General features: G+C 36.6%; 1 protein-coding gene across 1 annotated transcript in view; it reads right to left on the bottom strand.

Annotated features, from left to right (window-relative positions):
* Positions 1-14,009: 14,009 nt before the first annotated feature.
* The window catches only part of MTPN (myotrophin), a 46,362-nt gene continuing 37,996 nt past the window's right edge, over positions 14,010-22,375 (bottom strand). The window contains exon 4 of the mRNA XM_075503593.1: positions 14,010-17,291. Coding sequence (XP_075359708.1) covers positions 17,205-17,291 — 87 coding nt within the window. The 3' untranslated portion in view covers positions 14,010-17,204. The remainder of the gene's footprint in view (positions 17,292-22,375) is intronic.

Raw genomic sequence — 22,375 nt, 5'->3', positions numbered from 1 at the left:
AAGTGGAAGCATATGTTTGACTGAGCATGATTTGCACCACTGTAGGCCATTTAGGAACTGCTTTCTCAGGTGTAACAGTAGCATTGTTCTCTAATCATCTGATTATAGCCTGCATTTAACTTGAAGACCTGAAAGGAAAGTATAGCTTCCTACAACACATGAAGAAAAACTAGGATAATCAGGAAGAATCTTACGAATTATTTCTTTTCTGTGTGTATGAATTCAAACTATAAATGGATGAAATGTTAGCACTCCCTCAAAATGCAACACATAATCTGAGTTATCCTATGAGTCTAAGGGACCTCAGGAGATCTAGTCCAACCTCCATGAGAAACTTCAAACTGCAAGCTGATGCAGATGCAGCTTTGCAACCAGGAGGGATGTGATCTCTAATGGACATATTTGTCTATCAAAGCTGATTAAGTAAATCTTGCTGTATCAGATCTTTTGCTGTTTTTGTGGGGTTTTTTTTTTGCTCAGGGTGATGGCTGGACTGATACAAAGGATAGCTTTCCTATTGTAGCTGTATTCACTTTTGCAGCATTTTTCCAGTATAGCACACTAGTAGTCTGGGTAATGTAGACATTTCCTGCAGCTAAAATTATCATCTGGTTTCACATTTGAAAAATGTAAAGTTTGCATGCGGACCATGATGTTTTTCTTTTATTTGCTCATCATTTGTTACAAATAAAAAGACAATACCATTATTGGATTTGTACCTTAAGCACAAATGAATAATAGAACGTAAATTATCCTGAAATTATATTCTTTGGAAGTCAGGGAACAATAGCCTCATAGCAGAGAGGAAAAAGTCTATTACAACCCAAATGTGTTTATCAAGGGATACTACAATACCCCAGGCCATGTTATTTCAAATTAATGGGGCCTATAAACACACTTTTCTTGATACATCTTATTTGTATCTGCTGAAGTCATATACAGCTGTGAAGCATCACCAGAAGTGGTAGTCTGCAGAGGAATCTTTCATTAAGAAGCTGCAGAATTTTCATAATTTCCATTAACTAAAATGAATGGGGGAAATCTCTAAAGCCAGTTGGTGAGCGGTTTGTTTTGTATAAATGCCATCTTCATGGGAATAAAGATCCATTAATCAGCAATGCTACATCATGAAGGAAATTAAAATCTATTAAAAAAAAAAGTAGCCTAGACCTGTATAATAACAGAAGCACAACCTTAGTACTGTGGATACAGTTAAATATGAAACTAGTGAAAAGGGGCTAGTGATGGCAGATATCCTTTCCAAGTGAGAATGGAAATAAACTGTACTGCTATAAGCTATTTTCACACTAGTGTACTAATACAGCTAGTGTGAACACAAATAAAAAGGAAAAAAAAAAGTATTACACTTTTAACTGAATTAATTACACCAGCATGTAGCCTGTGCCTATGTAAGGCATCAGAACTGGACTTTGATCGATTGAACAGCTTTGTGATTTTGACACTGTTCAACATCCAACATGGCTCTCAGAGCCATTTTTTTAATATTTTTCAGGCTGTTTGCAATCTCTTTTTCATAGACTGAGCTGTTACAGTGACTCAGTACCATTCTGCAGAGTAGTCAGTGTTAGGATCAATACAAAGAGTTGCAGGTGATGTGTCCTTGGAAAAAAACAAAAACAAAAACTCAATTTTTTTTTTAGAATTTTCTTTTTAAAATTTCAAGCCTTTGTTATTTTTCTTACCAAAGTCCATTATTTTTCAATAAGCTGTCCAGAGAGGTTGCCTTCAATAAGCACAATATCTGATGAAAACACCTATGAAGTACGCTGAATAACTCAGTTTCAGAGGACACCAAGTCCAAATTCATCCTTTAAATCGCCCAGAAAGACAATCTAACTAATCATACTCAATATGACTAAAAATGTTTACAGCCATATAAATTGCATAAATATGTATTCCTTGTATGCATTTTGTTAGACATGTATTTTAATACTTCTTTTAGATATACTTCTCTATATTAAATGTATATACCCCTCAAGTAGATGAAACTTCCAAAATTGCAAGCCTAGGAGGAGTTTGGAAAAAGAGATCTAGACCTCACCTTGTCCTAGAGGCTTACATGAGAAATTTCTGACACAAAAAATTCCCTCATATCTGTTTTTAAAAGCATTTAGTGATAGAGACTCCATAGACTTCCTCAGAAATCAATTTCAGAACCTAACTATTTCTTGATGTCACACTCCTCACTATAGTTTATATCCATTTTGTCTTGCCCACCACAGTCACAGAGAAAGATGGCTTCCTTCCTCTTTGCAAGAGTGTTTTACATATTGGGACGTCTGTTATTGCGTCTGTTTTCTGGACCTTTGATCATTCTTGCTGCTCTCCTCTGTTTATGTGAAGAATGTTCAGAGTTTATCTTACTGAAATTCAAGACTTTTGATCTCTTAGAGCTATCTGAAGTAGCAGTAGCTGTAAAACATTAGCTTGCTATAGCCTTTTTACCTGTTTGCATTGTACCATAGAAGAAAAGAGATGCCAGTCTTTGGCTGGGGCTTCTGAACTCCACCATAATGCATAAACAGATTTGATAGCAGCAAGCTCCAGTGGAGCTTCAGACTGAGAATTTGGAGACGTGAATTTTTCTTCTATTTCTGTCCTTGACCATGATGCTTTTATCTCAAAGTGTCTGCTTCCTCTGTAAAACCTCCCACATGCAAAATGGTGCGTAAGAACGAGGCATTACTAATTATATTTTTCAGCTGTTTGCCCATACTATCATTGTAGTGGTGAACTCTAGCAAAGATTACACATCATTCAACGTGTTTGTTCAAATTCTAAAGGACTGTCTAGTATATGCACAGAATGATGATAAATAATTGAAATACAAGAGAGTCTGATGGCTTGTCACAGGCTGTTTGAACTGTCGGGCTGCTGGCAAACCTTGGATTTTCAGTTGCAATGGATTTCTGAAAAATATTGCAGAGATGCAAGTTCACTCCATTCCTGGGCCTCTATTATTAACGATCTGTCCAAACCTAGTTTAGATGGAGATGAAGTCATGTATTGAAGTTGCCTTAACAGTAACTCGTAATTTGTTGGTTTTTTTACAAGAGGCATGGGCAGGGAATCGATTAATTCATTCAGAAAAGGAATCGATTACTCCCCTAAGCATCTGTTTACCCTTGCAAAGAGCAGTTTATAGAGTAGGATGCTTCACAAGGACTTTGGGGAAAAATAGAACTTCTGGCTGGGTTTTAATTGCCTGTCTGTTTACGTGTTTGGGATGCTTGCTTCCTCTGTTTCCTTTGAAGTTAGAGTCCAGAGCCCTGAAGGACTGTAAAGTTACAAGATAATTACTGATTGTTAAGGTACTATGCTTCCTAAAAATATTGCCCATATTGTTTCTTCTCTATTGCCCACCCTCCCCACCCCCCCATAATATCCAATTTATTTTAAATAAAGAAACTTCCAGATAGAAAATGTTTAAGCTTTCCAAAGTCTTTTTACAACCTCCTTCACAAGAAGCTATTAAAGAAATCTGGCAACCAGCACGAGGAAAAGTCATGGCACAGTTTAAAACCCGAGCGAGAAAGAATTAGACATAAGTAGCTATTTCTCACTGTTGACAGAGGTTAATACTAGAGTGACCTAGGGACCAGCCTTAGGAGTGGACCGAGGACATTCAACCCACGTATTAATGAACTGAAAGGGAAGGTGAACAGCAAGGTGACTGTATCCCCTTGATTATTCTAGATTCTTGTGGCCAGTGAGGATTACAAGAAACTTTGGAAAGACCTAGCAAGCCTGGGGAATATGCCAGATGCAATGAATCCACAAATAGCTATGAAAAATTTTTGTCACTGCTGTAAATTAGGAAAGAAAAATTTGCTTCTTCTCACTAAGAACAGCTAAAATATTGTCTCAGGCTTATCATATTTTTGTTATTGCTGTTAGGCTACGTTTTCTGCTGTTTCAGCTCTCTTCAGGAGCAGGTGAGCATTACTGAAGAAAGAGGCTGGGGCTCAGCCCAAGACAGGGGGGAAAAAATCTGCCTTTTCAGCAGCATTTGCTACTTTAACTGTTCCATCAAACTGCAGCATAAATGATTTGTCTGAAGATCAAACAAAATATGTCATATAAGGAAATCAGCTCTCCTGCATCTGGAGACAGCCACTTAATCATTTGGAACATCCTCCTTCTCAGCAGGGGAAAGCAATGAACAACAATAATCTACTGGCTGTCCACTGTGTCCTTCTGTACTGTGGATACCTGTAAGTGTCTCACTACTGCTGCAATGACAGCAACATACTTGTAAAAGCCATGACAGCTTACACCACTGTATCTCATACCAGTTGCGTAAGGAACCTTTACACCTGATGCCAATGCATTACCCTGTTGAACAGAGATTTTCTTCCTCCTCTGCTGTAGTTCACAGAAACTCATCAACCAAGGCCTGCAAGATTATATACTAAAAAGGTGTTTAACAGTGCTTAAAGCAAACCTAAAGGTGACAGCTGTGAAAAATGGAAGTAATTTGCAGCCAACCTACACAGGCACTCCTGGAACTGCTAGCTAGAAGACGGGGAGCTGCCTCAAGGACAGGACCTTAGCAGGAGAACCCAAAGCTTTGTCACGCTGGATTAGCTAACCTTCAGCCAAATAGAGTTGTACTTCCCAGCCTCTATTGGGATTGCTTATTATAAAATGGAAAGAGTTTAGTGCTTGTTTATTTTGTTGAAATATACATTTGTCTTTGTTATTTCTGCATTAAGGATTACTGGATTGGGTGATTGGTTCTCAAACTTTCCTGTATAAGGAGTCTACATCAAAACAGAAGAAAGTTTCAAAACTTCCAACCAGCTATAAATAAGTAAATGGAACTTGGTTATGCCCAATGAGAAGAAAGAGAACATGAAAGTGTAGAAAGCCTGTGGAAAGTAGTGCTTGGTAATTGTTGTTAGCTTATATACTGCCAATTTTAAACACACTTTTGCATTTTAGAAGGGCAGCTGTATTTGTCTATTTCAGGAATAAACATTACAGCTGCTTTCCTGTGCTTTTTGCAACACTATATTTCACAATGCTATTTCAACCCTGCAGAATATAGTGGGTTTACAGTTCAAGATTAAATAATAGCACCATATAGAAAGCAAATATTGAGCCAAAGAACTTCAAAGCTGCAACATTCACTTATTCAGCTTTCAGGTATTGAAAATCGCAACTAAAATAAAAAGAAAACTAAATGAAAAAGCATAATTCATTCATTTGAAAATAAGTTCTAATTAATATCCTCAAGTTTAGACTTATTTCTTTTGCTCTCTCCCAAATTACAGCATTAAAAAAAAACCCAAACCTTTTTCAACTCTTGTCTTACTATACTGAGCTAATGCCCCATGGAGCACAAACTATTGGGCTATATAAACCTGAAGTTTATTAGCAAATACATTGCAAGAGACACTCATTGCTTTCTTTTCCTATAGAATAAAAACTCTTCCTGCTGTCCTGGCCATAAAGATAGCTTTGCTGTAAGAATCATGGATAAGAATGCTGGCTATGTTTTGCCATTCTGTATTTTTTTTTCCAAGTGTTGTTGCGATGCATACCTTGCATTATTTTTGCTCTTTCTTTATGTTGTCTAATAATGTTCTGTGTTCCCTAATAACACGAAAAATTTCCTGCTTTGCCCCTCTTATGTATTACCTTTAGAGATCTTCTCTGCAGCTGTCACTTTCCAATGTCATTTCCTCCGAAATGCAACAATTCATAATCAAAGAGAAAAAAATTGTTTGGACCCTTTCCCCAAGCCAGGATGACCATGTTCATTTCTGTGTTCCCAGCTCTCACTGGTCTGAGTGAGACTCAGTTTCATTCAATCCTACATTTTTCTTCCTTGATTAGCAGGTACAATGACTACAGCTGAATGACTGCAGTCCCAGTACAATCCTTAGTTCTAGAAGGATATTTACTCTCAGTGACAAGAGTCACAAGTCATGAAAAAGTGATATTCAGTCTAACCACCAGCTACAAAGCGCGGCTACTTTGACAGTATAGGCACAGGCATTGTGTAAGATCCTGCATGCTTCTTCAGCTTCTTGTCTTGTGCTTGTTGAAAATTCCTCCTGGCCACTGGGTCCACTATTTAACCACATTTTATTTTCCAGCCAAATACTATTTCTTGGCATGCAAGCAGGACAAATTCAGAATTCTTCCACTTGGTAGCAATATCCTGGGCAGCTGTACTATACAAGTTAACAGTGCTTAAACTCATATTTCCTACTTTCGATCATGTCTTTCCACAGGGAAATTATAATTGGCAAGGTCAAACCCAATGTTTTCAAGGAGTGACTTGCTAAATAACCATGAAACTGAAGGATGCACAGATTTTCTGGGGACTTAGCTTATTTATATGTTGGAGCACCAAAAATCAACAAAATTATTCCCCCCCCCCCCCCATACTTCTTAGCTATGTTGTATCAGCCCAAGTTCCTTTACTGCAAAAATAACGTGTTGCAGGAACAACACTCAAAGCTCAACTTTAGCTTTACAAAAGCTAAACACCACAGATGAAAACAGTGGAACTATTTAACACTCTCCCTAATGTTTTCCCCTAATATTTTCTGAAGAAAGGGAAGCACTACATCTCATAGAAGCAGAATAGAAAAGATCAAAGTTTTTGAGAAGACCTGGCCTCCTGTAGATACTTGTCCTGGCTATGTATTGAAACAATGCCATGTGGAAACATTTGCCTGAAGACACTGTGGAAAAGAGAGAGCAGATTACTAATACACAAACTTTTGAGGCCTAATATCTCATGTTTCTCTGGTGTAGTCACGTAACTTTGGGGAAACCAGTTTTAAGATGCTACCAGTACTAGCATAGGTATGGAGACAACGAGACCTTCTATATGCTATTGTATCAAAACACAGATAAGAAGTTGAGTAAGTTGCAATTCTCAGCTTGGTGGACAAGACAATCTCCCAACTATCTCAGGAACAGGAACATAGAGCTCATTTTTGCTGTTCATTTTTTGTTTGTTTGTATTTTTGTTTGTTTGTAGTTTATGGGGTTTTTTGCCTTTTGTTTGGTTTTTTTGGTTTTGGTTTTGTTTGGTTTGGGGTTTTTTTTCACATTTTCCTGGAGTACTTCTAGTCAGGCCTTTGCAAAGGAAGTGGAAGATTCCCATGGTTATTTCCATACCTGCCTATCAGCTGCCACTCAAAGCCAAGTACATTCATTTAACTCCTCATGACAGAGGAAGTGTTTGGGACAAATTGCCCTGAATTCTTCAATTCTCAAGAAGAAATTCTTACACATTAGGTATCAGTTGTGATAAAGATGTCTGATGTGATCCATTTATGTAGAACTCAACTGGCAGAAAAATTTCATCAGTTCTTGTTTTTGTTTTAACCCTGCCAAAGATATACTGATGAAGTTATCAATTTTTAATCACAAAATTGTATCAAAGTCTGGGGATCAGGGAAATTCCTATCTCTTATTACCTGGTCATCAATGGCCCATGAGTAAGATAAATTACCCTCTCTCTTTCTGAAAAGAAAGCAAAACTTGGAAAAAAAAAAATCCTCTTCTATGCTAGATGTTACTCTGCCTATTTACATATACAGAAGTTTCCCCCAGGCTACAAGGGGGGAAAATTCTATTTTAACCAAAAAGCATACAAAGCATACATTCCAGCTTTAAAACAGAGAACTGAGAGACAGGCTAATCAATTAATCTACCATTATAGGTAGATGAATTTGTGAACACAAGGAAAAAGCTGACTGAATTTCTCATTATGACAAAAGAAAGCCTGAAAAAACCTTGCCGATAACACGTTAAAAAGTGACAATGTTTCTTACTATTAACGTGTCAAAAAAATAAATTTAGTGCAATTTCAAAACCTCTGTAAGACAAGCTTTATATTTTTATTTAGTCAAACACCTTAATAGGCCGATTCCCTTACTAGCTATTAGCCTTTATGACTACTGCTCTTACGCTAAATAAAACTTAGAAAGAAACTTGCTACCCTCTCAGTCATGCATCCACAGCAAGTATAATTGCTTTTCTTAATATGACTGCTGGCAAGAATGACAAAGGCAGCTTTACCTGCTGGTTTCAGTCATCACCTTTTTAACAGCAGAACACAGAACATTTGAACAAATATTCTAAATCCTCAGTAAATGGATGAGACAACATGACCAATCAGTAGGTGCGTATAGCTACTACCTGGCAATGGTTTGAACATTTCCTTGGGAAAGGATTCAGCAGAATACACTTTCTTCTGTAGAAGGTTTACACTAGACAGGTCAAGCTCAGGTTACTTCTTTCAAGTCATCATTTCCTTACTCTGGTAAGTTGTCACTACATGAAAAGAACAACAATCTGGTTGAAACCTTTTTTAAAAGGTGATAAGTTTTCTGCCTAGATGGCCATGAAATTATTGATGGGTTTTCACAGACACCAGTGGGAAAAATGCATTTGGAAGTCCACAATGTGTCACAGCTGCTCTCTGCCGTGAAAATGCCTGTGCGTGCAGCAGGCAGCTCTGCACTGACATGGGCCTTTACTTCACAGCAAAACTCCAGTTCAATAGAGCAGCATTTCTCAGTCCAAATGGCTGAGGAGCAACGGACACCTAAACTTTTCTGAAAAAAAAAAAAAAAAAAAAAAAAAAAAAAAAAAAAATTTTTTTTTTTAAATTTTAAAAAAATTCATACACCATGCTGCATCTATCATTTCAGAACAAGAAGGCAATAAACAACGTCTTCAGCATGAACACACAAAAGTGTTACAGAACATTATAAGTCAAATATTAATGATAAGAAAAGCCAACAAGGTTCAGTCATTAGGATTATGGATTATATCTCAAACACGCACACACAAATCTTATTCATTAAAATACCAAATGCTTGGGAAAACAGGCTGGTTTGTTGCACACAAAAACTGAATGCAATACCTTTCTTTGCCTTATCACCTCAACAACAATTACCCTCTGCCCCCCCAGTCTGAAGCTCAGATGTTTATGAACTTGCCTTCAATTGTTATTGAAAAGTATTTTGTCTCCAAGGTAATTGTGAAGAAATGAGCTCGAAACAGAAAACGGTCCATGAAAAACTACTCAGTCACTATGGGATCTTATTTTTATATCCTTCACTTGCCTTCCTTGTTTGTTGGTGCAAAATTCTAAAATACTGCAAAGCCTACTCCAGCTCCTCTCTAGTTTCTAAGTCTCTCTTTTTACCCTTCTGCATTACAGCTGGTCTTTTAAAACCTGATCTTTACCATACTGTTTTGTCTAGTTAATTAAAAATAAGATGGCTGTTGCCAACTCATCCTACTATTACAATGTCTAATCTTGGAGAGGTGCATTTGCCCAGGTATATTTTGAAATATGCTGTATCACAACTAACAAGAAAATTGGAGTTGCAAGGCCAACTACACTGTAAAAAGCAGTAGGACCACAACACACATCATGGCTTCTATTTCTGCCAGCAGTATGATGTATTAATCATCAACACTGCCGTATGTAAATTAAGTACCTTGCAGGTTTAAGAAAGTTATCTTGCTCCAAAGATTGAAACAAAAAAGTCATTTACATTCTTCCTACCAACCTGTAGCATTATGAGAGAAGCAGTCAAAAGGGCATCAAGAACTCAAACAATGTGCAGGTTAAACCACTTGTGTTACATCCACATTATTTCAAGGATCAAGCAAGGCACCATTGGATCTCTGTGGCACCACTGATATTACTGTATCACTGATATTACTGTAGACAACCACTTTATCTTCCAGTAGCTTTCAGGAAAAAAAACAAGGAGAAAGTAAGTCATATCATTCCAATCCTACAACTACTCAGTGTACACCTGATGTGAAGAAAAGCAGTAAGGAGATAAAGCATTTGATAAAAAAAAGAAATAGGATATACTACCATAATATTTAAAGTGGAGAACAAGCCTGTAGTAGCAAGGAGATAGGATGGAAAAAGTCTTTAATTTAGTTAATTTCTCTTCAGTCTTTCCTCCTGTGATTTTAATTCCTCCTTTCCTGTTATAGATGACAGACAGCTTTAGATGGAGTATTTTCTAGTAACATCTACAAACAAGTTCTCTGCCTGCTTTCTAGGCACCTATTAAAAAGAGAAAGCTGTGATAGGGTAAAGCACAGCTTTTGAAAGCTGTACATTCAGGAAGGGCAGATAAAGATGAGCGAATGGGAACACATGTCGCAGGTCAGCTCTGGCACATGAAGAACAAATGCAGTTGACAGAACGTGATCTTTAGAAACCACTGAGGGAAATTTTGACATTAATTTACAGTACATTTCACACTCTGTACATCTCTGTAAATCTCACCTCTGACAGTAAAAAGAAAAACCTTCAAACCCAACCTCCGAGCTTTGCAAATTGGGAACGAGGGACTCCTCTTTTCCCCAAAGCAACCATCTGCTAAGTAAGTGCCAATTATTACTTTTTTTTTTTTAAACAGACAAGAGAGAACGGGCAATATATATCCAGCTGTTTATAGTGAGAACACAGCCTCAGAAGCACCTCCTTATTAAGTATACAGGTTATGCAGCTTTATTGCTGTAGGCTGGGTCTTTTTTCTTTCGAGTTATTGTTTAATATGGCTTTGTAAATATTTAATTTATAGCTATCTTTAGAAATTTCATTAATTTATAAGCTTGGGTTTTGTTCTTAGTTTTTAAACCTCTGACACTAGAAATTGGTGTGCTTCCCATCTGTTTCATCTCTCTCTCTAAATAAGCTCTTCTGTGCTTTTCAGAAGGTTATTGACTCTGACTGCAAAATACACAAAAGAAGCCTTTAAGGTGTGTCAGGTCCTGAGAGATAATCCTTCAATCAGCTTACAGGCTAAGTGCACAAAAAAAGAAGGAAAGAAATTAAGTTTTCCTATTGGGAAGCAAAATACAGAGAGATTTGTGCATGGTCACAAAACAAATCTATTGCTGTTGTATTGATCCCAGTTCTAACGATATCTCATCCAATGCCACAAACATTTCCTCCCATATTCTATTTATGCCTACTGTTCAGTATTTGCCTACATATAGGTATTGGTATCAGGTGTAGGACTAGGTTTTCATAGCAATTTGTCAAAAATATAGGTAGGAAGTTTCCTTCAGCACAACTGTTCTTATATAATAGATAAGAACACACAAACATTGGCTACATTTTTCCTTTAAAAATAATGAAAGAGAAATATTTCTGCTGTAAAAGGTCAAGTTACAGCTTTCCTTTATGCAAAGGGGCAATGAAAGAAAACTAAAATGCATTGTTGTTTTAGGAAGCTTACTAAAGTACATGGTAAGACAAAAAAACCCAAAATAAAATACATACAAGTAACAAGAATAAAGTTTGGGAAAGACTTTTGGAACCTAACATTAGAATTTATTCGCTCCTTCTAGAAGGCTACCATGTTACGATGGCCATAGAGCTCAAAGTATAATGACAAATTACCATTTAACAGTCCTTAACAATGGCAGCTATCCTCACTTTCTGCATGCCAAGAGATTGATACCGGGAAGTCTTCTGCATTGCAGAAACTAAATTAGCTAATAACCACCCCATTCAGATACCTGTCTTTATCTTAGTCCTAATTAAACTTCTACATCTGCCCTGCACTATAGTGAATTAGGAGACACTACAAAAGTCTAGGGCATCATGCAGCTCTCCCAGGGATATCACCACTCTAACCAGAAACCAAGTTGAATCATTGCATAGGGACATGCAAATACTGATCTGATTTGGTGACTGCACTGATACATTGGAAGTGGGGGATGGGAAGGCATTTTCTGTCAACCTGGAACATATCTGTTGGTTTTCCACTGAAAATAAATAAAAAAAGAAATGGGTGGTTGGATTTTTGTCACAATATGCCGCCACTCTTCAAATAAAAGGCTACATTTTAATTAAAAGTGTATTCCAAAGAGAAAGAGGAAGTATAACTTCATTTACATGAAAAGCTACATACTTTTCAAGACTTCCCACCTCCAAACACTTTTGAGCCAAAATAGTTAAACATTGATCCAAACCAGAAAATGGTTTCTTTTATTTTGAAAGAAAAACTTTGGTGAACAAACTGAAGTTTCTTCTGAATGCACTGAGGAATTACTTTTGGTTAGAGGAAAATGGTAAGAAACACATATGAAGGAACATTTCAAAGGTAAATAATTCTATATTTGCACCAAACCTGAGTTTATTTTAGGTCAAGAAATTATTTTTGAGACTGAGTTTTGGATCCTTCAAATTTATGCTCAGCTTGAGACAACTAAAAAATTTTCCTTTAATGAACTGTAAGTTTGATAGACAAATTGAGACAGGCAGTCTATTGTGGTTTTGGCACACCAACCTGCCTCTCAACTTTAATGGCCACGAGATGAACCTCAGTGCATGAAAAGGCCAGCCCCTATTCATAACTTTGAAATGTTGCAAAATGAAGGCATATTTGTGGAAAACAGGAACTCACTGAAAAGTACAGAAGAATCCTGTATTCTGTAGCGGCCTGCGGTATTCCTGAAAACAGTGACATTTAGGACACAGGAGAACGGAGATGTGCACACAGGTGCTTTCCAAATGCAATTTGAAGAGTGAAGAATCAAGAGATTCCAGGACTTCTCCTATTTGAAGGAAGGCTCTCCAAGTTAACATTAGATCACAATAGCAAGCAATGGTATCTAAATGCAACTTTTCTTAGTTTAAAATTATTAGAAACATTGTTTTGATTTCTAAGGCCGGGAGAAAGGAGCGCTGCTAAGAAAAATGCTCATTCTCTTCCTGAAAAGGCAAACACTATGGGCTTTTGAAGCCTTTCAAGGCACTACATGAAACAAAGTGCTTTCCAAACAACATATCTGGTAAGTTTATGGCATAACTTAGTTGAAAGGTGTTCCAAGATGTCAGATTATAAGTAGAACAAAAATCTTTTGAGGAGAGCTTTGAGAATATACTTTTCTCAAAACAGAGAAACAATCAAGTGATCCAATTGAAAAAAATGCTTTCCTGGGCCAACTTCCTTTTGGAAGGGAGCTGAGAAATCCATTTGTTCCAAAAGATCAGCCATAAACAAATATTAGGAAAAGTGTTTACATGTATAAGTGAATTTGGTTAGCCAGGCACTGAGGAATGTGAGTGAAAGAAATCTGCGTTCTGAACCTTAGGTAGTATTTACTCCTACAGAAAAGCTGTCCATTAAAAAGCAAACATAAAACCAGTAAGATGAACACAGGAACTGAAGCACACACATCAATTGCCACTACCCATCACACTGTTTGAACTGCTTTAGTATTAATGATGAACATGTCCCTCTTTTTTCCAATATTTGACTGAAAGGTTGTGCATACAGCATTAAAAATCCCTGTTTTCAAAGTTTAGCAGAGAAAAACAGACAAATTAAGTTTCTTTTGAAATATTTTTTCCATATTTATAGTTTTCCCACTTTGACACAACACCTTCCTGTACTCTTTCTTTAAAAGTGTATATTTTAAAATCAATCAAACAATTCAAGCAATTGGATCTACATCTCTACTGACAAAGTTATAATAGGAAGTTCTGGCAAAGTCACCGTAAATATGCAACAAAAATAATGAATACATATTTTATTTATACTTCAGCTGTGCTTTCTGTGAGTAACTGTTTCAGTTTCTTTGATGAAGTAAAGAAGAGAATAAATGGCTTTAGTCTTCACAGGTAATGGAAGGAACATCCCTCTATCTACAAACTGTCTCTTAGAATTTAACATGAATAAGAGATCTTCAACATTATGCATTACCATTTAAGCAGGAAATGCAGACTACAAGACCAGAGAATTAATCAAAACCTCTTTTAAATTGATGCAATTTAAAAAACCAAAACAAAAGCAACTTTATATATTTAGTTCTCAAAGCAGCTTCCATTCCACATTTAAGTCTAAGTATCTGAATATTTTAATCACTGTACATGTGAGCTGGAGCATAGATGCCTTCCAGTCAAATAAAAAATTGTAGCCAGAAATTAAGAAACGCAGGAGCAGAAAGGGAAATAAAACTCCACATTCTCATATCGCACGATTCAAGTTTATTCCATTCATTCTTGCAACACAAACTTAAAAATACAGTATCATTTAGCATTCTGATGTCTATGAACCATGATAACAAACCCAACTGTGTCAAAACAGTTAACAATGGTGAAAAGAGAAAGTCAAATATCAAAATGCAGAGCATAATTTTCTTCCATCACTGCGTAGAAAGATGATTGTTTATCCATTTACAAAATATAATTAAGACAAGTTCATTTTGAAATTTTGCATGCAACACTGCAATTGCTTGACCTAGGACACTCCGTTCTTACCAGCCTGTTCTACAAATAATTCCATGTTACGTTCAAGGATAAAGTTCCATTTAACTATCGTACTCCTTTTCCCATTTGCTCCCCCTTAAGAAAAAAGGAGCAGAGGGTACAAAATCCAAAATATACTTAAGGTTATAATTTATTCAGCACAAATTTCAAAGGAAAAGGTCTAAGAACAGAGTGGATTTCCAAGTATATATGATTCCAGTCTGACAAAGTATTTCAATGCTGTTTATAGAATGTAAAATAATTTACAGTTTGGTATTTTCCTCTAGTTAGGACCTACTCAAAGATACAGGCAGCCACCCATTATTTTTTCCACAATATAGCTAACAAATAGGGAACAAATGAACAAGCCCAGTTTCTAGACAATTACCAAAGCATAAGCTTTTATTATTACTTTTTTTTTTTTTAAAAATCCTGGGCAAAATGATCAATCACCTCTTATGTAGTGCAAAAAGCAAAAAAGTATTTCTTCTTTATGAGCCAAACATTAAATGCCATCTTTTAACTATCTTGAAAGGCAGCTTGGGTACATATTACAGCCAAATTAACACTTGTCTCGGTGAATTTTGTTTGCATTTTTTCCCCCTCAAGTAAGAAAAAATAAGGTGTTCACATAATTGTAGAAAAAGGGAGGCAAAACTGCCTCAGTGAATCACCAGAAGAGTTAGTACAAAGATGATGTTTCTTTACTATGATAATGCTCACTTAAATGAGAGTTGAAGGAAAGGGCAGGAAAGAATAGAGAAAAAAACCCCAACAAAATCAAAAGCACTATGGCCAGACAACTTGACACTAATCAATACAAAAAACTTGAACAATCAAGTTTTCCACATAAAAACAGATTGCAGTTTTCTAGACTAGTATTTTAATAGCTAAGTATTTAATAGCATAATATGGAGGCAAATTTATGCCAAAGATGGTTACTTTCATAGCTAAATAAAGAGTTAAACCTATAGTTTGTGTTCACACTATTACAATGACATGACGATCCAGCACTGATCAGAGATAAGATTAAAGAGTTCTCTTTAAATAGTCATTAAAAGCACTGTTCACCAAACATGCTTGTTCTTTTATCAGCAGCTCACGAATTGATTTATCACTGATTTCCAACCCTTCTGCTCTTCCTTGCCACCCATCTCCAAGAAGCAAAGACTAATTGCACTGTACAGTTTACAGCCAGAGTTGATTGTTTTCTCCATTGCTTTTCTTATGGGATGTGTACGTATAAATCAGTTTCTGCTCTCCTTTTACAGTCTAAATGCAAGGCTTTTTATAGCTGAGACATTCAATCATAATATGCAACATGATTCAAGTAAAACTAAGTCTCCATTAAATGAGTGGTAGTCACCAGACTACTTCCACATATCCTCTCAATTTCAACAGTGATATCAAAATAATATTGGCTACTTCTGTTTAAGAATCAGCATGAGACATTATATACATTTGTTTTCTGTATTGTTTATGTTATCAGAAAGTTTGAAATCTGTATTCCAAAAAAGAGGAAGATGTGTAGTTTGTGGTACACACTTTTCTGTTATAAAACCTGTTATTCAGTTTTGGGTGAATCAGCAGTCTAATGAAAATTTTCAAGATGAAAGCCAGAAGCTCAGATATTCCTGAGGACCATAAGATGTGATGGGAATCCCTACATCATCATTAAATACCTTCCCATGAATTATCAAGGCTATCATAGTACTGTCATACTTACTATATAGTAAATCTTATCTAAAAGTCAATGGTTAATGTGTTATGGTTGCACCAGGAACTTTCAGAACAAGCCCCATGCCTTAATGAAATTTAAGAGGTTCATTCAGCCAACAATGAAACACCAATTCAAAGATATGCACATTTAAAAGTTGGGTTTTTTTCCTCCAGTAGTTAGAGCAAGTTAAGACTTCTACTTGTATGTCTTCCTGTTCCTAACACCTGAACTTAGAAAGCTTACATGTATTTTAAAAGTTTACCAGAAAAGTTTAGCAACACTATTCACCTGATAGGAATGTCTAAATAATTACTGTTCATTTTCCACATTTAACTTGATTATCCTTGCACACCAAACAGCCTGTAGCTTTCCCACATGTCTGTAAATTTTATGCTGACATGGTGAGTAAAGAAATGTCATCTTACAATCCTTTTGGAAATAACTACAGTGACATTCTGAACTCTCTCAAAAACAATTGCTTAAAACGTCTGTCCTGGACTAGAACAAACATGGGCAAGAAAAAGCTCAGATTCAAGCATCCAAAAGTACCTTGGCAGATATTCTGGAGTGTAACACCACCATGCCTCAACTGATCTTTCCTGGTTTACTCAAGAGACAGAAAAACATTAGTGTGACATCCAATTAGTCAATATAAAGAACAGCTCCAATAACTAGTATCAAAAGTCCTCAAAACTGCAACGTAAGCTTTAGGCAGAAGAATAAAGCTACCCACTGAGAGAGAAGAGAGAAAAAGCAACCCAGCCATCTACGTTACTACACTTCAGATTATGGCAGACACTAATAGCATGGGACTATTGTCTCCTTCACAATTAGTTTCAGGTACATAGCACAGTACTTCCATCTAAAGGAATCTTTCAACAAAAATCTTAGTACTAACCTAGGAGGTTTACAAGCCAAAAAATTCAAGATCATGGTCTGTCTTCCTTCTTCCATTTTCACTAGAAATGGGAAGAGATTGTGCACTGAAAAGAAGTCCTAGAGGGACACTGTTCATAATAGTTTTCAACCCTCTCCAAACAGATTATCTTCAATACAAGCCCCTAACTAGTCTGATTCATAAAGAATTTCCCTCCCCCCAAAGTATTTAGCTGAAGAAGCTGGAAGATGCAAAGAGTGACAGACAGGCAGCAGTGTGAGGCCACAGGAGAGACATTTAAGATATCAGTCCATCCGTCACTGAAGAAGAGTTTTGATTGCCTGGTTGTCAGTGGCTTCAAAGGCAGTTAGTCCATCTGGGCCTTTCACAGTCTTATCAGCACCCTGTAAAGACATTGAGAAGGATTGTCAATTCATAAAGCCAGGCTGTATTAAGTGTGTCACAAAAGTTACTTACCTTGGATAATTATATTGATTACATACAGCTTTTTAGTGCAGTGCATTGTTTTCATTTAGAAACCAAACAGGCAAGATTTATGCACAAAACTATTCGGCATACAGCTAATCTAAATGTCAAAATTTACTTTAGAACTAGAAAAAAGTCACATAACCTTTGTCACACAGCAAGTTGCAAGACCAACAAATTATCAATTAATCTTGGATAGAAATAGAAGGATTTGCTTATTTCCAGCAACTACTCATATAAATGCAAGCATTCAGTATTACACAATTCTATTAAATCTATGGTACAGCAAGCTTTTTCACATGCCGCATTAAACAGGTAAACTCTGGAAGAGCTTACTTACTAAGAAATCATCCTATTTTCTTTCTGTATCATAAAAGCCTACATCCATCTAGGACTGTGCTTCTCTCTCCCATTTTGAAAAAATCCCTCTTGCTACATAGAAAAAAAGCCCAAATCATTCCAAGTTCAAAACTGATCAAGTTTGTTTTGAGTAAGCTATGCCTACACCTAAAAGGCAACAAAACAGAATAGGGAGGCAACAGGAGGATAGAGGATAACAGAAAGGCACCAACTAGATAAACTGCAGAATGGTAAGCACAAACACAGCCTTAGCGCCAGAATTATGGAAGGAGAGCAAAAGAGAAGCAAAGAGTGATTACCTAGTCATGTTTGTGGTGAGCACTGTGTAGTCATACACATAAAAGTGAAAAAACAGACTGAATTGTAAATAGGGTAGTCAAATAAAGGGATAAAATTTATTAGAGAACACAAGACTGACTACAGAGATCAAGAGAGATGTTTCCTGAAAATAAGTTAGATTCCAGAACACCTCCTCTTGAGAAGATATGCAAATCTCCCTTTAAAATATGTGTATTTGCTCAATCAAGTGACAGGAAAAACACTGTGGGTGGCAAGAGCATGTACTGCAGAGGTTTGTCTTTAGTTTTATGTACAAACTCTCCGTTGAATAAGTATGAATCTCTTCTCAGTTACATTACAAGGAAGGAAGTGCACAGATTAATAGTAAAGGACACCCAATAGATTTCTAAGAACATAATAGACCTAGAATTTCAAGAGCTTCTTTACTGATAAAAGATTATACACATAAAACCTCACTAAACTTCCATACATAATACCACATCTGTTCCCAAGACAACTCTCAGCCCCCTAAACTTCCCATTGTAACTGTTTCTATCAATCTAATAAACCAGATCTGACATTACTATGATTTGTTGCCAATACTACTTTTCATAACATAGAATATTTCCATCTTTGAAACCTCTACTCTCTTTACTTGTAAATATTCAATGTGCCATTCTAAAAAAGATGGCTTTACAGTGGTTTTTAAGGCAGTAGTGCTCATCCTGTAGTCCACTGGCCAAACTGATCCTGTTGCAGCCGTTCATCTTCCTTGCAGCCCCCCTAGGGACCCTCAGTGCAACACGAACTGAACAGACTGTTTTATTTGGTGGCAGTCAGCTCTGAGGCAGGGAGACAGGCTTCTGCTATCAAGGAAAGAGCCTGGGAAAATAAAATTGTCTTGAGAACTCCAGTAAAGAATTCAGAGAGGGATACTTAAAATTGCAATAATTCCTTCCAGGCAGCTCACCTTCTCTAGTACCTTTCAGGTAGCAGAATACAGGCATACATTTTGTGCATATGCAATACATTCACTCCAGTGACAGGAGCAATCACAACATTTACCTCTCTCCTGCCACTATGTAACATCCTTGGCCCAAACAATATGCACTATGCTGTAGTATTACTGTTCTGTTGGGCATGAAGGTGAGCCAAATTGGTCTGTTCCCAAGAAATGATTAGCTGGTCATTGCAAACATACACTTAGGCTGAAACCACTGAAACCCAATGCTTGTGAAACATTTATTTTTCCCCTAAAAAACCTGAGAGATTTAATAGGTATTCGACAGTTATTATCTTAGTAGTTCTGGGAGGAGAAAGACTTCTTTTGCAGGTGTTGATTATTTCTACTGCTCAGATGCACTCTCAGATTAGCGTCCATGTGGAAATCAAAATGGCTTCAAAGCTGTTCTTTGATGTTAAGCTCAGAAAACCTGAAGGATCTTGGGCTTGAAGAAAAATGGAACTATGCAGTAACTGACCTACCAGTATTCATCTTGAATCATAGTTTAAAGAACCTTAACTTATAAAACTCTCCACCAGTGTATCAGCATTTAGAGTATAAAAGATATAACTGTTAACTGAAGCAACTTTGAAAGTATGAAGAGAACTTTTAGTTTAGACATAGCACTGCTTTCTACCTCCATGCACATTTGTACTTGAGAAAAGTTAGACTCGCAAGACCTGAGTTTCTAAACCAGCTTCACTGAATGTAGGATAAGAGGGTCATGACTGCCTAAGGAGGACACCATTTATTAAACTCAGTGTTAATAAATTAGGAAAATGGCCCCTTAGCTAGGCAGAAAGATTCCTGCCTGCATTCAATAGAACAAGAAGGAAATAATAAAGTTCAGGTCAAGAGGACTTTAATTTTCAGAAGTACAACACTGCCTGGAAGCAAGTTTAATGAAAAGTACATAAAAGTAAAATGATTCCACAGTATTCTCTACTTCCCCAGAGTAAAAACTATTAACATTTTATGTTTGTGTTATGTTCTTTTCTTAAAATACTGTCCTGGTTTCAGCTGGGATAGAGTTAATTTTCTTCCTAGTAGCTGGTATAATACCGTGTTTTGGATTTAGGATGAGAATAGTGTTGATAACACATTGATGTTTTAGTTCTTGCTAAACAATGCTTACACAGAGTCAAGGACTTTTCAGCTTGTCACACTGCTCTGCCAGCAAGGAGGCTGGAGGTGCACAAGAAGCTGGGAGGGGACACAGCCAGGACAGCTGACCCCAACTGGCCAAAGGGCTATTCCATACCATAGGACGTCATGCTGAACAAAAAACTGGGGAGGTTAGCTGGGGGACAGGACCACTGCTCAGGAACTGGCTGGGCATTGGTCAGTGGGTGGTGAGCAATTGTATTGTGCATCACTTGTTTTGTTATTCTCTTATCATTATTATTATTTTCCCTTCCTTTTCTGTCCTATTAAATTGTCTTTCTCTCAACCCACGAGTTTTACCTTTTTTCTGATTCTCTCCCCCATCCCACTGGGGGGCAGCGAGCAAACAGCTGTGTGGTGTTTAGCCACCTGCCAGGTTAAACCACAACAAATACACACACCCACAAATATACATAAACTCTCTTTCTTTGGCAGGGTAATAACAAACAAGTACATTTGCCCTCTTAAGCGACTGGGCAAAGCACAAATGTTAAAGATGCTCTGAGGGCAACACAATAGCACAGTTGCAGTTCAGGGAAAAAAAAACCAAACAAACAACAAAACAAAAACCATGAAGGCAACAGATAAAGGCAATGCAGAGCTGTCACCAAACCCTGTGAAACTGGAACTCGGGGTACTTAATGAAGCTGGTAGAAGATTGGTTTACACAGTAAGCAGCAAACTTCCAGAACAAGTTGCCAGACGAAGTTATGGAGGCAGATGTCAGCTTGTTCAAAAAGGATATGGATGAATTCACGGACAACAAATCTATAAGCACTTCTTAAAGGGAATAGATGCGTGTACCTCTAAAATCACCAATACAACAACTATGAATGAGGGGAGTAAGTGAGCATAAGTGGTCAAACTCACACCTCTTCCCAAAAGGCATCCCTTCTGAGAGGAGAAAAAAGGTGCTAAATTGCCTAACTCAATAAGATATTTCTTATAGCACATTTTTAGTAGAAAGCAGAGATAAAATTGCATTAGATATTTTACAAAAAAGCAGAAATACTTTGAAAGATGAACAAATGGATGAGATGTCACATCTTTCACAAACCTCATCCTCCATTAGAAGCATTCAAAACTGTTTAATTGTCTACTGTAACATAATATTGGTTTCTCCTACACTAAAAAAAAATTTTTTACACTACAAAATCAAATATAAGATTCTTAAAGAAAAACATGGAACAATTTGAATTTTATCTATCTGCTTTTCAAATAGGTATCCCTCAAATCCACTGTCCCTGAAAAAACTAAAAGCAAACTGAAATACAGTGACGATGTTGTTTCAGTCCAGTTCTTAGTACTCATTACTTCATCTGTTATTTTGTTTTGTAGAAGGCTGGTACATAACAGGAGGAAAATAAAAACCTGGTATTTTGGAAGACAAGTCAGTTCTGACTTTGTCAAAAGCTACTAAAAATTCACTTCCTCCCTAATAGTAGAATATCTTTCAATATTATTATGTCATTTAACATTTTTAATAATACTGAAAAGGCAAAAGTGAAAAAATGAACATAAGATATGATATTTCTGCTTCACTTTGAAGTCACAACATGCGGCAAACTACTGTTTAAAATTAAAAAGGCTATTTTAATATGCCTCAAATTCCTGGAAAAATATTTTAAGATTAATAAAAAGAATTAACTACCGTTAATGTAGTAGTAAGACAACAAGCCCTACCTTTGAACTTTAAGCAGGAAGGGCTCTGTAGACTAAAGCTAATTGCTTTCATGTATTACAGTAAGTCAGATCAAAACAACATTTTCAACTGAAACTCAGATGCTGGTAGAGCAGTTTTAGGTATCACTCTGCAAACCTCCATAGGTCTACTCTTCAGGATGTCTACAGTATGATATTCCACACATTTTCATAAACTTGAGAAATATACTAAGATTTCCCAAAAGTATTTCTAGGCTATATACTGTATAAGTAAGGCTTGGTAGTTTAAAAAGGAAGCATTATAAAAAAGGGCAGTTTTGTAGGAATATGCAAAATGAATTCTTCAAGAGATATGTTTTAAGGATACAGTATTCTGATCTCTAGCCTGACAAAAAAAGGTGTTTATTAGAAAAGCATGTCTCAACTCTGACCTAGAGGTTTATGCTACTTCTGGTAGCCATAACACCTTAAGATTGAATTCATTCTACTTTAGTAAATTCACCCATCCCTTGTTGAGGGCAGTAAAAACCATCT

The sequence above is a fragment of the Mycteria americana genome, chromosome 1 (assembly GCF_035582795.1).
Source record: "Mycteria americana isolate JAX WOST 10 ecotype Jacksonville Zoo and Gardens chromosome 1, USCA_MyAme_1.0, whole genome shotgun sequence".
Taxonomy (NCBI): Eukaryota; Metazoa; Chordata; class Aves; order Ciconiiformes; family Ciconiidae; genus Mycteria; species Mycteria americana.
Note: the sequence above shows the minus strand (reverse complement) of the source record. Positions and strands in the feature narration are given on the sequence as shown.